This window comes from Ipomoea nil, unplaced genomic scaffold (assembly GCF_001879475.1).
Source record: "Ipomoea nil cultivar Tokyo-kokei standard unplaced genomic scaffold, Asagao_1.1 scaffold2922, whole genome shotgun sequence".
NCBI lineage: Eukaryota > Viridiplantae > Streptophyta > Magnoliopsida > Solanales > Convolvulaceae > Ipomoea > Ipomoea nil.
In genome coordinates, this window is record NW_017619350.1 from 696917 (window position 1) to 713350 (window position 16434).

Sequence of the window (16434 nt, forward strand, 5' to 3'; positions counted from 1 at the left end):
GCATGCAATTATAATATTTTGCAAAATCAACGTAAATCCCTTGAAGGCATGCAATTGAATTTGTCTACCAGAAACCGGCGGTTTTTATCATTTGATTTGATGTTAACATACGTTAAACAACATGAATTCAATCCAAATACAAATAACCTTTTTTGGGAAATTAAAAGGAAATATATACCGAATGCAATGCCTAATTAGTCTTAATTTAGAGAATGTTTATGCAAACCGGCGGATCATTCATATATGTATGTAAATTCAAATTTGACACCAAACCAACCATGCTTTCATTCAAGACAAAAGTTTTGAGAATACAAATGTATAGTTGATCGAAAAGCAATACCCTACCACGAGGTGGTAGGAGTCCACTTGACCAATCTCAGTTCGCTTCAAAAAATTATGAAAGTTCATTTGTTACCATCAGGATTTATACCGCCTACCGACTAATACGTACCACATTAGCAATTGTACCTTAAAAAAATCAAAACCATAACAAATTCAAAGCCCACCCAACACATTCGAGGACAAAAATAAAAAGAATACAGAAAAAGGACACTACAAGAGACTCAAACTCCTACGTTAACTACTTCTAATTCCTCCAGTTGCCGTCCGAAGCACCACCGCCTCCCCTAGAGTAACGGTCGCCTCCGCCACCATATCCACGATCGCCTCCGCCACCATATCCACGATCGCCTCCGCCGTAACCGCCTCCGCCACCATATCCACGATCACCGCCGCCGTAACCGCCTCCACCACCATATCCACGGCCGCCACCGCCGTAGCCACCCTCGCGACGGCCGTAGCCGCCGCCGCCACCTCCTCCTTCACGTCTTCCACCGCGGAATCCACCTCCGCCGCCGCTCCCGCGAGACTGAGCCTCGTTGACGGTGATGTTACGGCCGTCTAGGATCTGGCCGTTCATCCCCTCTATCGCTTCCCTCATGGATCGCTCGTCCTTGAACGTCACAAATCCGAAACCCCTAGATCTCCCAGTCTCACGATCATTAATAATCTGATCCCAACAAAACAGTCACAACCACATCAGATCAGATCCACAACAAAAAATTAAAACCACAGAGTTCATTTCAATCAAACATCAAAAAAAAAAAAAAAAAAAAAAAAAAGCGATCGATCTTCAGCTCTTGAAGGAGAGGAAGACGGAACGTACCGTTCAATGGAAAGGAATAATAGTAACAAATAGAATGAAGTGAAGTAACGCAGTAACAGAGAGTAACGTAACATAGAGATGAATGAAGTGAAGTCAACAAAGCTAAGGCGAATCGGATCGGCCGGATCGGATCCGATCACTGCTCTGCGATAAACAAACGGACCTTCGATTCGATGACCTCGCCGAACTGAGAGAAAGCATCGCCCAGGGTGCGATCCGTCGTGGCCCAAGCAAGGCCACCCACGAAGCACCGATACTCCGCACCTTCCGACGACATAATAATAATTTTGTTAAGATCGAGCGAGAAATGAAACAGAAGAGGAAATCGGATAAAAGGGGAACATTATATAGGCGGATCGGATTGGAGGAGGCGGTTAAAGCTTGCGCAACGCATACGCTGCTGGTTAAGCGTATCCTTGCCTGCCTAACTGCGTTTTTGTTCGTTATCTATTTTAACTATTGTCATACACATAAATCTATCAAATATTTTTTTTTTTAATATCTTTAACAATAATAATACATAGACATTATATAAGTTATTATAAATATTAAGTTATTTTTTAAAGCACAATCACTTCTTAGGAAACTCGTCTAAATCTGCATTGTGACCCTTCCATAATTGATGAATTCAAATTAATAAATTTAATAAATAATTTTTACACTAAGTCAATATATCTCGAAATATTGTAATTACCAAGCTAACTGTCCGAATAACTTGACATGAGTAGCTCCCAACATTTATATATTATTTGATTGGTTGACATTAAATTTATGAATTTTTAGGTACGAAAATAATATTTCATTTACTTGACCACTTTTTAAAAGGTGATGAATTGAAGTTTTTAAAGTTAAGTCAAGTTACCGAGACCATCTATTGAGTAATTCTTGTGAGTTGTTACTTGTAAACTAACTCGAGATGCTTCAACTATGCTTCTTGAATCATAACTAAATTGTGATACATATTTGGATCATACTAAAGCGATTCGCAAATTATATCGTGCACCGCGCATCAAAACGACGTCGTTTTGTTAATGAAAAGAAACAGAATCTTCGTAAAAAATAACTCTGTTCTTCAGTTTCATTTTGTATACACTACAGTTTCAGTTCAACACAACTACAGTTTCATTTCGATATAACTACAGTTTCATTCAATATTTATACACTCAAATATGTGAAAATGTTATTTAATTTTATTTTATATACACTATAGTTTCATTAAAGCACAACTACATGATCATTTCAATATAATTACAGCTTCATTGTACAATATACACTCAAATATGTGAAATGTTATTCAGTTTTATTTTATATATACTGTAGTTTCGTTTCATCACAACTACAATATCATTTTGATATAACTGCAGTTTCATTTGATAATATAAAAATAATACGTGAGACAGTGTCGGTTTAAACACACTGTAGTGTCACTCCATTATAACTGCAGAAACAACGTCGTTTTGACGCGCGGTACATAATCGATTATGCACCGCGGTGCAGGATATAACGACTGAAAGCGATTAGATTGGGCTTGATAATCCACTTGCGCTTAATTGGATCCATTATGATAATGGGCAAATTATTGTGTGGACCATAGTAAAAATTGACGTTATTGAATTTTATAGATTGAGTTAGAATAATGTACTTTATGTGTTATAATAATGTACTCTATGTGTTATAATATACTTCCTCTGTCCCATTTTATCTGTCCTACTTATTATTCATTGGTCAAACCAACCATTTCTTCTTTGTTTATATTCTTTAGTATTTTCTACTTATTTTTAAATTTGATTTTTTGTGTTTAATAGTACTTTTAGTGTATTTTTTAAATATATAAATTTTGTATACTAATACTAAACTTAATATTATGAAAAATTGAATTAAAAATAACTTTAGTCAAGCCTTATTAAACGAACCAAACACATAAAATGGGACGGGGGGAGTAATGTACATTATGTGTTAGAATAATGAAACTTATAGGGTAAGATAATGTACTTTATGAGTTAGGATAATATGCATTATGAGTTATAAAAATACATGTCGCCGTGAATTGCGTGAAAAAAATTACGTAAAACAATGTCATTTTTAGACCGTAATCCGCACAATTGTACGAACCACAGTCCGCACAATAACTATTGCCCATAATGTTCAAATCCATTTATTATTTATTCATAAACTATATAATAATTTGAAACTTGGGATATAAGAGTGAGTATGTGATATGTAGTGTAAAAGATATCTTCTAACAATTTATTCTTCTATGTTTTGGGCTTTTTGAGAAAATGTTTTGGGCCTTTAATCCTTTACGTATGGGCTTTAACTGACCTAATTATGTTGTTGGTCCAATATTTCTTGTGCCAAACACTCCATACCGATGATATATTTGGGCCTCTATACATGATTTGGAATAAGAACGTATCTATCGGGTGGGCTAAATAATAATAATAATAATAATAATAATAATAATAATAATAATAATAATAATAATAATAATAATAATAATAATAATAATAAAAGTGAATTTATTGTCATAAAATATGGTATAAGTGATGGAGAAGTAGTCATGTGCTAGAATTGTGGGCAACTTGTCATTTTCGTTTGGTATTTCTCTTAGTTCAATCAAGATTTATGATACAATAATATAATACAATTATTATTTTGACTAAATTTGTCAAATATTTACACTTTATTGAGTTGATCTCTTACCAATTTAAATTTGACCTAACTCTTGTTTATTCAATGAATTTTTTAAAACGTATATGAGACCCAACTGAATGAGACTCAACTGAATTAGTTTTATCATACTAGAGTAGATGTTATTGTAATATATAGCAAAAAAATAATTTTATAATATCACAAGCAGAGAGAATTGGAATAAAAATATGTGATGGGCATATTCCTCGCCCCAACCCTCGATTCCCCTCTCCATTCTTTGCTTTCAAGTTTGGTTTCACCTACTCTATTGGGAATTGCTCGCCCTTCGAAGCTAAAGCTTGGGCTCTCCTAAAAGGTATTCTTCTAACCATAGATCAAGGCTACACTAAGGTAATCTTTGAATCCGACTCGGATGAGGTGGTAAACTACATTTCAGGAGCGTGGCTCCCACGCATTACTGCTCACAACATACTGGAAGCTTGCAAGAAGGAACTAAGGAAATTTGAGGTGTGGCAGGTTGTTGTAGTGCTTCGTGAGCAAAACCGTGTAGCTGACAGTCTAGCTAAGCTTTCCAGGAATTTCCCAGTGGGCTTACATGTGCTATCTAACCCACGGGACACAGTGAGAGGATTGTTAGAGGATGACCTCTCTGGTATTTCCATTTGGCGTAGTATTCATGGCCAATTCAGTAGCTTGTAATATTGGGCGCTTTTAGATTTTTCCCTCCATTCTATATAAAAAAGTTTGGGAGGGGGAGGGGGGAAGGGAGGGTGGGGGTGTGGAGGTTTTTGTGTTTAATAGAGTTAACGAGTCATCTTTAATTTGATTAAATTTTAAATTTAATCAAACTCAATTAAGCATTAAATAAACCGTTCGACTCGTTTATACTCCTATCGAGATTAAGTTCTATATTGAATTCAAGTCCAAGTATTATCTCTAATTCTCTATTCTCTATTTGTGATTATTAATTTCAGGAAAGAAAAAAAAAAAACGTTAGGTTTGCCAACTGTCGGACAAATTAAAATAAAAATAAAACACTAAACTCGTTAACTTTTTAATTTGGCAATTGAAGTCGGCCAACGAATTAAATTCACAAAAGCAAAACACAACAAAACAAATACGGAGTAATTATTATTTTTTAGTGAGGAGAGCAATTTATACCTATAATCTAATAATAATGAAGTGTTTAGTAAATAACTGTTAGCTGACTAACTTAGTGAGTTTGAATTGAAAAGATTAGTTGTTTGTAGAAAGATGTTTGGTAAATTAGTTGGTAGCTGATAGTTGATTACATGCAAAATGGCTTTCTAAAAAAAATGATCGAAAAAACAAAAAGCTGTTTTGAACAGCTTTTTGAATTTTAGCGTTTTAGAGCAATAGTTATTACACAAAGCTAATTAATCAAACAATTATATTAGTTGTTTAATCAAGTCAAACAACTAATAATAATCAAATAAGTCAAAATTGACTGATAAGCTAACTATGTTATCAAAAAAGACTGATGTGTATTGAACAACTATATCTTATATGACAACTCGCAAATAAAAAAATAAGAAATAAATAACAAATTGCATTAAGAATATCTGTGCAATTGAATCGACCAAGAGAATGTTACATAAACCAAACATATGATCTTTTAAATATGTGAATCATATTTCACCTTCTCAATCGTCCCTTTTGAACAATAATTATTATTTTTATAAATACAAACCTAATCACTTGATGTGTTATCGGAAAAGTACACGAAATATTAATGGACCTCCATAAACCATATTTATTCGTACTATTTCAACTACAAAAAGTTATATAAATAAATACAATTTTGACATTTCCAAACCTATTTATGCTCGACATGCCCCTATTATTTAGCGATTGACCAATCGTGTCACCTTGACAGGCTGCCATTAAGCTAATTAATTATTATTTTTATTAATTAAAATATACAACACGCCACATTGACTCGGTATAATTTTGTTAGTGCAAAACTACAGGATAATTAATTTATTATTAAATATTATCTAATTATGGACTTTAAGCTATTTTAACTTTGAATATTATTGATTAATATTTAATATTACATATCTACCCCTTCACTAATATTTTTTAGAATAAAACGTTGGCATTATATATGCGGTTTTCAAAGGAGAGAAGTGAGGCCAAAAGTATAAATTTAGTTGCTTAAGTAGATATATAAATAAACCTAACACGCAGTCCATGAAGAAATTTGTGTCTTTATAAAACGACGAACCCAAAAAAAAAAGAAAAAAGACATAATCTGCAGAGACAATTGTCTGGAAAATGACTTTTCTTGCATGCTCTTCATTTTACATAGCCAAAAAGAAAAAGAAAAAAAAAAGGAAAATAAAAGTTAGGGGAAGCTTGTTCCCACTGCATTCCTGGCTAGATATGACTATAGTTTGGCTTTGGTTTTAAATTATCGGTTTCATAGTTTCATATATTTAAGGAAATGGAACCAAAACTTTGTTGGTTCCGATTTCAAACTAAAACCGGGACCATTTATATTCTTTCAGTGCAGTTCTATAGTCTCTAGTTTGATTGAAATCAAATTGCAGTCATCTCTACTCAAGATTTGTTTGGGTGGCGAGGGAATTTTCCGAAAATTATATTTCTTTGATTATGACTTTAAGAATTGGAAACGTAAAAATCGTTAGAAATCTCACATTCACCTATTTACGGCCTGTTTAGTTCGCCGGAAAATAATTGAAGATGAATGGAATTAAAAATCCATGGAAAACAAATTACCAGGAAAATGAATTCCTCCATTGTTTGATTTGTGGAAAAAAAAAATTACTAAGAATATGAATTCAATTGTTTGATTGGGTTTAGAATGGTAAGACATTAGAATATAAATACCAATACGCGTGCCCCTAACAATAATAATGATAATAAATATAATTAAGCATAAATACCATCCTATGTAATAATTGAGAAGTCTAATTATCTATATTGTGTCATGTTTCTCTTAACTAATACAAGCGTCTAATTTAATGCTATTTTATATAGTTTACTTGTATGTTCATTAATTATGAAGTGACACTAGTATCAAACATTCAAACATAATTATTTTTCTGTCTAACAAATAAAGCATATATAGTACCTACAATAATGCTAATTCACTCTTATTTTTTTTTAGGTGACGAGAAAATTAAAATTCACAGTCATTATTTGAAAGTATATATATACTTGTGAATTATGTACAATATGATAGATTACACTAAGAGGGTGCTGACAAAAATTAAACTCGTGTTTCAGCCACTCAACCTAGTTCACTATTGTCATTGATTATAACCTAACACGCAGTGAATGAAGAAATTTGTGTCCAAAAATACATGTATTTCTCGACATCGGACCATATATCCAGCAGTATTTTTGTGTTTGAATAATGAAATGTTATTATTGTACGGATAGAGATGCTGAGCCGTTGTGGTTGGTTTGAAAATGAAAGACACATGAAGAAGAAAGTGATCGAAGGAAAAAAATCTGGTAGTGTGACAACGGTTTGGAAAGAGACTTCTCTAGGCATCATATCATTCTCCAAACTCCTAACCTTGCTTACACTACATATTTGGTATGTACTTCTATATACCAATTTACCATATATATATATATATATATATATATATATATATATATATATATATATATATATATATATATATATATATATATATATATTCACCATTGTGAGACGATTCTGTATTCAGATCGGATTTTGCTCAATAATTTACATTAGGTGAAACAAAGTTATTTATTTATGATATAATAATATTATTATTATTTATATAGAGTATGATGGAATAGGAATAATAGATGGATGGATAATAAAGTGGTCCACGTTCATCAATTATTTGGTAATGATTAAATTATATCGTTATAATCTCATCATATAAGCGCTGATTATGCAAACTAATTAATATAATTAAACTAATCTCACTTACACACAGAGCTTCAGCTTGCATGTTCCATGCACACCTAAACTCTGATCCAGGGAATCTTATTAATTACAATATATACGTATATATGAAGTTTGCTGTATTTACAGCGCACGGGGTATCCGCCTGCATATCATTATCATATCACCTATATACTAATTGCAATTTGAAACACACACACACACATACATACATACATACATACATACATACATACATACATACATACATACATATATATATATATATATATATATATATATATATATATGTTTATGTTAATATGAGAATCTATATTAACATGTGAATTGCCCTGAGAACCAATCTGAGCGATTTATCTATATTAGTGAACTATGCAGGTCATCTATAACACAATGCAATGCACACACGCAGTGTACTGCAAACGCAACACACACGTTGTGCACCATATCCTGTGCTGACTTTTTTCGTGCATCATATTCTGGCGTTGAATAATGCAACATCAAAGGTGTTTCTCAGATTCACACAATAAGGTAGGTTCTCATCTGAACACACACATATATGATCAAATGACAACATAGTTATTCTATAAAGAGTAAAGGACTGATATCAATTGTCCATCATAGTTCATTCATGATTGAGGGTTTTAGTAAAAAGAAAAACACAACTTAGTTTTATAATTATTGAAAACTTTTTAAGATAGAGTTTATTTTATATATAATTATTACAAATTTGAAAATTTAGTAATGATACTATTATAGCCTTTTACTTTTCAAGATAAAGTATATGGGTGTGTACTATCCACGTATACTTTTTACTTGGAGGTGTAGCATGCCATTGTATATATATAGTAGCTAGTATGATAATAATTATAAAGTGGAATAAACAGTACATATAGAGTAATAATAATAATTGAATATATATAGTACGTAGTAGATGACAACTAGCTAGCTCATCAGCATTGCAAGTATAATGTCTGTATGACTGTGTGTGTATATATATATATATATATATATATATATAGTAGCAGTAGTGAATTGAAAATGCAGCAAAGCAAGTGGTACACCTAAGCAGCAGCAAGCTTAAGTCTATAATTAAGAAGCATGTAACATAAGTACATACATACATTTAAAAGCAACTATAATATTGTGGTTGACGGATAATAATTATTGGTTAGATGAGGAATTAATTAAAAGCACCAAGCTTAATTAACATGTATGGTGCTCTGTCAATGTCACTTATGCACTGCACTCTTACTTAATCATTCCTAATTTGTTATTCAACATTTAATGGATTTATGCACCCATTTTGGTGTTTTTTTTTTTTTTTTTTAAATATTTTTACAATTGGACCAAGTTTGATTAAGAGAGTGTTGACAATAATTAAATTTATGATTTTATATTATAACAAATATGGTCCACTCACTCAACCAGTCTTTCGAGGCATATTTTCATTATTTTTGAGTTAGCATATTGTATCATATATTTGGTATTGCATTCCCTTTTTGCTAAGTTACTATTTAAATTTGTTGTTGACACTTGAAAACGCCAAACATAAAGAGTTGACCACGCAATAGTGTTTGACTTTCCCACTAATATTTGCTCCCATCTCTCTATAGTCTATACCAACAACGCACTGAAAGTCTCGTCCAATATTCAATTCTAGACTACATTATGTACATTATTTTCCTTTTGCATTTAAAGTTTATATTTAAATTTAATTATTTCCATATTATATGTTTTTAATATTTCAATTTCATAATTGTTGTTAAAATTAGTATTATTTAGAAAAAAGAAAAACTCACCGTCTTAAATATACTCATTTCCCCATAAATGAGTATAATTTTTTTTATTTTCAAAATAAAAATAAAAATTATATCGTGTTGGCAAATTTTGTGAATTCATTTCATTGAATAAGTTAAGAACACTTGCTTAAAGTGAATTGTGATAAATATCACAATATACGAACTAACCAATCGATTTATAAAATAAATAAATAAAATCAAATCAACAAATAGTATAACGTTTAAATGCAAGTTGTGAACACAAACATGATATCATGGTTGCCCATCTTAATCTAGCAGCCCAAAATTTAAGTATACAACTGCTTCAAACACTACACACAGTCAACTAGAAACAGGATAAAGCAAAAAATAATTAATAATAATTGAAGTATTAAAGGTAATAATTTAATTACGGAGTACTATAAAAATGCTGCCACAATATTATTCTGATCGTACGAGCGAGATTATGATTTTTTTTTCATAAAAAAGTACTCCGTATAATAAATATGATTTTTAATAATTTTATTATTATTTTTGGCAAATTACAGTTTTAATTGATGATATATTTGACGGATTAATTGAAATATGGGTTATGGGCTAGCCCATGACATTCTACCTTAGTTTGCGTGTTGGAATGTTAATTAAAGCAATATCGGCCCGCACGAGCTTAGCTTAGTAGTTCAGTAAACAATATTTAAAAGAATAAATTAAAGTTCGAATTTTGATGGCGGCAGTGTGAGAATTATTTTAATTTGGATAAATTTTTTGTACACACTAATATTTGGTCTTGTCTGCTAAACTATTAAGTCGCCTTAATTTACTTCTTCTCACATACTTTGTTGGAACGGAATGCGGAAAAACTTTGGGATTATGAATTCAATTTTTTACGCGAATTAAAGCACTCTCGCTTAGAGGCCAATAGAAAACTTGAGGTGAGTTACCAAGCAACATGCACGGAAAACGGTTATTATGTTGCATACCTTGTAGGTTTATACACATTTGAAAGTAAACAAAAAAAAAAAAAAAATTAATATTAAAGTTTGTTAGTTGAAAATGAAAATTAAATTTAAAATTATTTAACATTGGATCTTGAATTCAACATTGGTTTATTATTATTATTATTATTATTATTATTATTATTATTATTTAAATATTTCAAATGTATTCACATATTGTTGATATTAATTTAATTAATTTTAACTTTTTTTTAAGAGTTTGAATGTTAAGTCGTCGCCCGCTCGACCACCTAATTTGATAGGGTGGGTTGGAGATTTAAGGAACGTCATCAATATTAATATTAAAGTAAATTTATGTGTGAGTTTTAATGTTTGATGTTTTAAATTATCTAAACTCATCATTATCTTTAAAATTTTATATTAATTTTTAATAATTTAAATTACTTATTATCCCATTATAATTTTTTAAATAAATCGCCCGCTAAATCCATGGGCTTAAGCAAGGCAACGCGGACTAACATTTTCTTCAATTATTATACAATGGATCAGAGTACATATTGCATTGTGAAACCTAATACAAAAATTATGTATATTCAATTAACACATTTTGTACTTACAATATATGTAAACAAATAATTTTATAATTGTTGACACATAATATGATAGTTACAGGTACATAAATTATCAACTGCAAGAACAAAATGTGTCAACTGCAAATACGGAACTTGACTTGATAATTGCTGACGCATAATATGATAGCTACATGTATAGAAATTATCAACTGTACAAAATGTGTTAACTATAGATACATAATCTGAAGGCAGAACCTGATCGATAGTATAATTTGCTTATTTTCTTTGTCGATCTCACATCGCAAGCTTGTTTTAACATTATTATTCAGGAACTATTTATTCTAACAGCGTTGTCACATACAATAAAATTCATATTTCAAATAGTAAATTATAGAAATTGACGTTGATAGTGATAAATAGATTCGAGATGAGTATTAGATGCTAGTAATTGAAGTAGTCAATGGTAAATTTATCCCGGTAAATAAATGCATATCATTAACGCATGATTTTGGGCATAAAATCCATATATCGTATAGGCAGATAAAATATATTTAGTATAACTATTATAATTACTGTAATATTTTAGTATTTATTAGAAATTATTATTATTATTTCATCAGTCATCACTAACACAGGTACAACAACAATGGTGGAAGTGGTTTTAAATGTGAGCTTAGCTGTAGGATTGGTGGTTTTCTGGTGTTGAACAACCCTCAACTTATTAGCTCACCAAGAAATGAGCCACCGCGCGCGGTGGTCCAGAGCCGAAACCCCACCACCCGAGCCCTGATTCTAGCCTTAATTGCCTTTTACTCATCGCCGGAAAAAAGGGTTGCTGAAAAAGGAAAAGCTTTTCAGACTTTAGCCTTTCCATTCAAGAAAATGCCAGCCGATGGCAAGAAAGCAATATAAGGGGAAAAAAAGCTTTCTTTTTTCCCTCTTTTCTCTCTCTCTCTCTCTCACAAAACCCGAACTATTGGCTTGCTGTTATTCCTCTCTCTAAAGCCCCATCTTTGAGACTTTGACCATTTTTTTTTTTTTTTTTAAATTCTCTCCTCTCTCTCTCATCCGTCAACGGAAGAAACTGAAAGAAAAAGAGTTGCAGTAGGTAGAGAGAGAGAGAGAAAAGGAAGGCAGTTCTGCTACTACTTTTTTCAAGAACAAGAACCAAATCAGAGCTTCTGATTCATTCTCATTTCTCAAAGGTAAGCTACAGATACATATAAACAAATGCGTATTCTTTCTGTAAGCTGAGAATCCCTAATTTTACTTCTCTTATTTATTTATATAGATACACACACAGGCTCGCATCTCTGTGTGTGTGTGTATATATACATCATTATCTACACGCATACACACACTTGTATATGAATGTGACGGAGGGCGGAGAATTTTGAAGGTGGGATGAGAATGGTGGCGCGACAGTGGAGAGTGGCGGCGCCGTGTTTGGCGGTGGTGGTGTTTTTGTTGCTGGTTGACTCTACATTTGAACAGTTGTTGTTGAATTCAAAGGCGGAGAGATTGGGTTTGCTGCAATTGAGATCATCTTTAGGGCTGAGGGCCAAACAGTGGCCTATAAAGGCTGACCCTTGCTTGGGATGGGTTGGGGTGAATTGTAGGAATGGTAGAGTGGTTGGGATCAATATCTCCGGGTTTAAGCGCACCCGAATTGGAAGTAAAAACCCTCGATTCTCAGTGGATTCTCTGCAGAATTTTAGTCGATTGACATATTTCAATGCCTCCTTTTTCATGCTTCCTGGGTCTATCCCGGGGTGGTTTGGCCTTAGGATGAGTTCTCTTCGAGTTCTTGATCTTACTTCCTGTTCGATTATAGGTTCTTTACCCACCTCCCTTGGGAACTTGAGTAGTTTAACTCAGCTTCATTTGTCACACAATGGCCTCACTGGGGTGATTCCTTTAAGTTTGGGTCAATTATCCAGTCTTTCTGTTCTTAACCTTTCACATAATGCGCTTAATGGCTCGATTCCTCAGTCGTTTGGGTCTCTCGGGAGCCTTACTTTGCTTGACTTGTCTGTGAATTCCTTGTTTGGGTCGATTCCTCTAGGCATTGGGACTTTATCCAGGTTGAAATTCTTGAATCTGTCTGGGAATAATTTGTCTTCTTCGATACCTCCCCAACTTGGTGATCTTTCTAGTCTGACTGATCTTGATCTCAGCTTCAATTCTCTGGCTGGGAATGTGCCCCCAGATTTAAGCGGCTTAAGGAGCTTGCGGAGATTGGTTATGGAGAACAATATGCTGTCTGGGTTTTTGCCTGCTAATTTATTCGCTCCTCTAACTCAGTTGCAGTTCTTGGCCTTGGGTCATAATAATTTCTCTGGTGATTTTCCCGATGCATTGTGGTCGATGCCTGAATTGCAGTTTCTTGATGCCTCTGTGAATAATTTTACGGGAAGTCTGCCTAATCTCACTTCAAATGCTATTGCTACTACCACTGCTGTGTTTAACCTTTCCCAGAATACATTTTACGGATATCTTACCACTGCGATTCTGAGGTTCAGTTTTCTTGATCTATCTGGTAACTATTTCGAAGGTAAAGTTCCTGATTATGTTCATAGCAATGTGTCTCTAAGCACAAACTGCCTCCAAAATGTGTCAAGTCAAAGGCTTTTCGGTGAATGTGATTCGTTCTACACTGGGAGGGGGCTAAAATTCGATACTGGGCAGCCAAATGCCACCGAGCCTCCTCCTCCTCCACCTCCACCTCCGAGATCCAAGAAGAGCCGTAGAAATGTAATTATTTTGGCGGGCGTGCTGGGTGGTGTTGGATTAATTGCCCTTTTGGGAATTTTACTTCTGACGATGATGATATGCAGACGCAAGAGGAGTACGCCGAATCAACGAGGCACTGGGGTGGGACCCGTTCCTACAGGCTCGACCCCTCCTCCTCCCGGGCTATCCTTAAACTTGTCAAGCTTAGGAGATTCGTTTACATTTCAGCAGATTCTTCAAGCCACCGGTGATTTCAACGACGAAAACTTCATTAAGCATGGACACTCTGGCGATCTCTTCCGAGGCTTGTTAGAAGGCGGAATCCCTGTAGTCATCAAAAGAATCGATTTGCAGTCAGTGAAGAAGGAGACATACACGTTAGAGTTGGAGTTTTTCAGCAAGGTTTCTCATCCCAGAATAGTCCCCCTTTTAGGCCATTGCTTGGAGAACGAGAACCAGAAGTTTCTGGTTTACAAATACATGCCAAACGGAGACCTATCGAGTTCCTTATTTAAGAAAAACGATTCGGATGATGATAGTTTACAGTCACTGGATTGGATAACACGACTGAAAATCGCAATTGGAGCTGCTGAAGTCCTGTCTTATCTTCATCATGAATGTTCACCGGCCCTTGTGCACAGGTATGAGACTACCTAGTATATTATACGTATATATCTTATCCATAGACAGTTATTGCCAGTTGTACCATGTTTACTTGATTAATGTAGGATTTTCGGGGCTCCATTAGGCAATATGTCCTTTAGCTATGTTTATTTGTTGAAGTATTAAATTGGCTATCCTTTTATGTGTTCCTTGTGTTACCATTTGTTTACATCTCTGGTTTGTGTTGTGTTAATGATTTTTCGTTTTCTTGGTTTGTTTATGGGTAATAAACACATAAAACATTTTAGACACAACCTTAGATTTTGATGATAGAGATTAGGATCTGGGATTTGATTTTGATGTCGTGATATGTGGGCCCCGGTTGCTATTGACGTAAATACTCAATTCACCGAGAAGGGTGTTATAGTGTTTAATAAATATTACAGCATCTTGTAATGTTTCGAATCCAAACCCCTCGAATCGAAGATTTATTAATTCACTGTTTTTCCACAGAGATGTTCAATCCAGTAGCGTACTCCTTGATGATAAATTTGAAGTGCGGTTAGGGAGCCTAAGTGAAGTTTGTACACAAGAAGCAGATACTCCTCACAATAGGTTTTCCAGGTTTCTGCGGCTACAACAGTAAGTAATATCGCCTTTTTTTTTTTTTTTGGGGGTACAAAGTAATATCGTCACTTTTAGATGATTGTGGTGCAAAAACATTATTTTACTCTCAAATGACAAAACTATTTTCTTTGTTGTATGATGCAGAACATCAGATCAAGCGTCTTCAGGTATGTTTTTACATCCTACCTTAAACTCCTGAAATCCACGAATATCTTTTCCCGTTAGATCTATGGTGAGGATTTTATTCTTCCTAATTGTTTCTCTTCTGAATGGTCAGGATCACATCCAACAATATGTAGCTATGATGTGTATTGTTTTGGGAAAGTCTTGCTTGAACTGGTAACTGGCAGGATAGGTTTCAGTGCGTCAGATGATTCGAGTATGAAGGAATGGTTGGACCGAACATTGCCATACATCAGTATATACGATAAAGAGTTGGTGACGAAAATCGTGGATCCTTCTCTGATCATAGACGAGGATCTATTGGAGGAAGTATGGGCGATGGCTATCGTGGCGAGATCTTGCCTCAACCCCAAACCTTCGAGGCGGCCTTTAATGAGATATATCCTTAAAGCTTTGGAGAATCCGTTGAAGGTTGTAAGGGAAGACCACACGGGGTCCGCCAGGCTTAAAGCGACCTCGTCTAGAGGGTCGTGGAATGCCGGTCTGTTTGGCAGCTGGCGGCAGAGCTCTTCGGATGTAGCGGCGGTGCCAGTTGTCCCGTCGAGTAAGGCGGAAGGGACGAGCGGGTTCAAACACTCGGGAACTTCGGGGTCACAGGGAAGCGGGCAAATTGGGGAGGGCGGAGGAGGTAATTCGTCTTCAACGAGGCGGTCTAAGGAGATATTCCCGGAACCAATGAGCGAGATTTGATTGTGGTTGAAGATTCATTGTTAATAACACAGTAAGCTCCGCATTTTGGGAGCTTAGCTAGCTCATTGCTACCTACCCTGTACATTCTCGTCTTCATTTTTGTGGCTTTTTTGGGGGGAACGCAGAGAGAGAGAGGGAAGATGCTTGTTTTTTCTATACATTAACATGGAATTTTTTGTTGGATTTCCTGGGAAAGAAGTAAGACAGCGCAGGGTTCAGCACTGCTATTATGATTATTATTATTTTGTTTCTTGTAGTTGATGTTCTTTTACTGCTTCATTCATGGAATGTATATTATAGGAAACAAACAGCAGAAAGAATCATATTGGGTTTTTTTTGTTCTTTTTAAATTTCTGGATAGACTGGATTCAGAGAATTGAGATTGGAGATTTTCCCAGTAGCCGAAAGATGTTCTTGTTCCTGTAATCCTGTTTTCAGTCTGCTTTCCTCTTTCCTTCCTTCATCTGTCTCTCTGCATTTGTAATTTGCAAGTACCCATAATTTCTTAGCTTGTGTTTATATATATATATATATATAT

The 16434-nt window shown here is 34.2% G+C and overlaps 2 protein-coding genes across 3 annotated transcripts; one reads left to right on the top strand and one right to left on the bottom strand.

The window, feature by feature from the left end:
- Positions 1–260: 260 nt before the first annotated feature.
- On the bottom strand, positions 261–1509 carry LOC109161243 (glycine-rich RNA-binding protein-like). 2 transcript variants are annotated; one of them, XM_019309563.1, is made up of 3 exons: positions 1329–1504; positions 738–1009; positions 261–650 (listed from the first exon to the last, which is right to left on the bottom strand). In XM_019309563.1, exons 1-3 carry the CDS (start codon positions 1440–1442, stop codon positions 587–589), a joined length of 450 nt encoding a protein of 149 aa, XP_019165108.1. In that variant the 5' UTR covers positions 1443–1504; the 3' UTR covers positions 261–586. The 2 variants fall into 2 exon arrangements, with proteins under 2 accessions (XP_019165108.1, XP_019165107.1); XM_019309562.1 differs by having other exon boundaries at positions 261–1009; positions 1329–1509.
- Positions 1510–11699: 10190 nt separating this feature from the next.
- LOC109161496 (probable LRR receptor-like serine/threonine-protein kinase At2g16250) lies at positions 11700–16293 on the top strand. Its single transcript, XM_019309914.1, has 5 exons — positions 11700–12265; positions 12352–14434; positions 14910–15038; positions 15168–15190; positions 15301–16293. The coding sequence occupies exons 2-5, from the start codon at positions 12465–12467 to the stop codon at positions 15894–15896; spliced, it is 2718 nt and encodes a 905-aa protein (XP_019165459.1). The 5' UTR covers positions 11700–12265; positions 12352–12464; the 3' UTR covers positions 15897–16293.
- The last annotated feature ends 141 nt before the right edge of the window (positions 16294–16434 follow it).

What these genes read in the sequence shown, in the direction of transcription:
- LOC109161243 (XM_019309562.1), bottom strand. Translation starts at nt 1,442, where the DNA reads ATGTCGTCGGAAGGTGCGGAGTATCGGTGCTTCGTGGGTGGCCTTGCT. An exon ending in GCGAGGTCATCGAATCGAAG is followed by an intron (nt 1,010 to 1,328) that starts GTCCGTTTGTTT and finishes TGTTGGGATCAG; the next exon opens with ATTATTAATGATCGTGAGAC.
- LOC109161496 (XM_019309914.1), top strand. Translation starts at nt 12,465, where the DNA reads ATGAGAATGGTGGCGCGACAGTGGAGAGTGGCGGCGCCGTGTTTGGCG. An exon ending in TCACCGGCCCTTGTGCACAG is followed by an intron (nt 14,435 to 14,909) that starts GTATGAGACTAC and finishes GTTTTTCCACAG; the next exon opens with AGATGTTCAATCCAGTAGCG. An exon ending in ATCAGATCAAGCGTCTTCAG is followed by an intron (nt 15,191 to 15,300) that starts GTATGTTTTTAC and finishes CTGAATGGTCAG; the next exon opens with GATCACATCCAACAATATGT.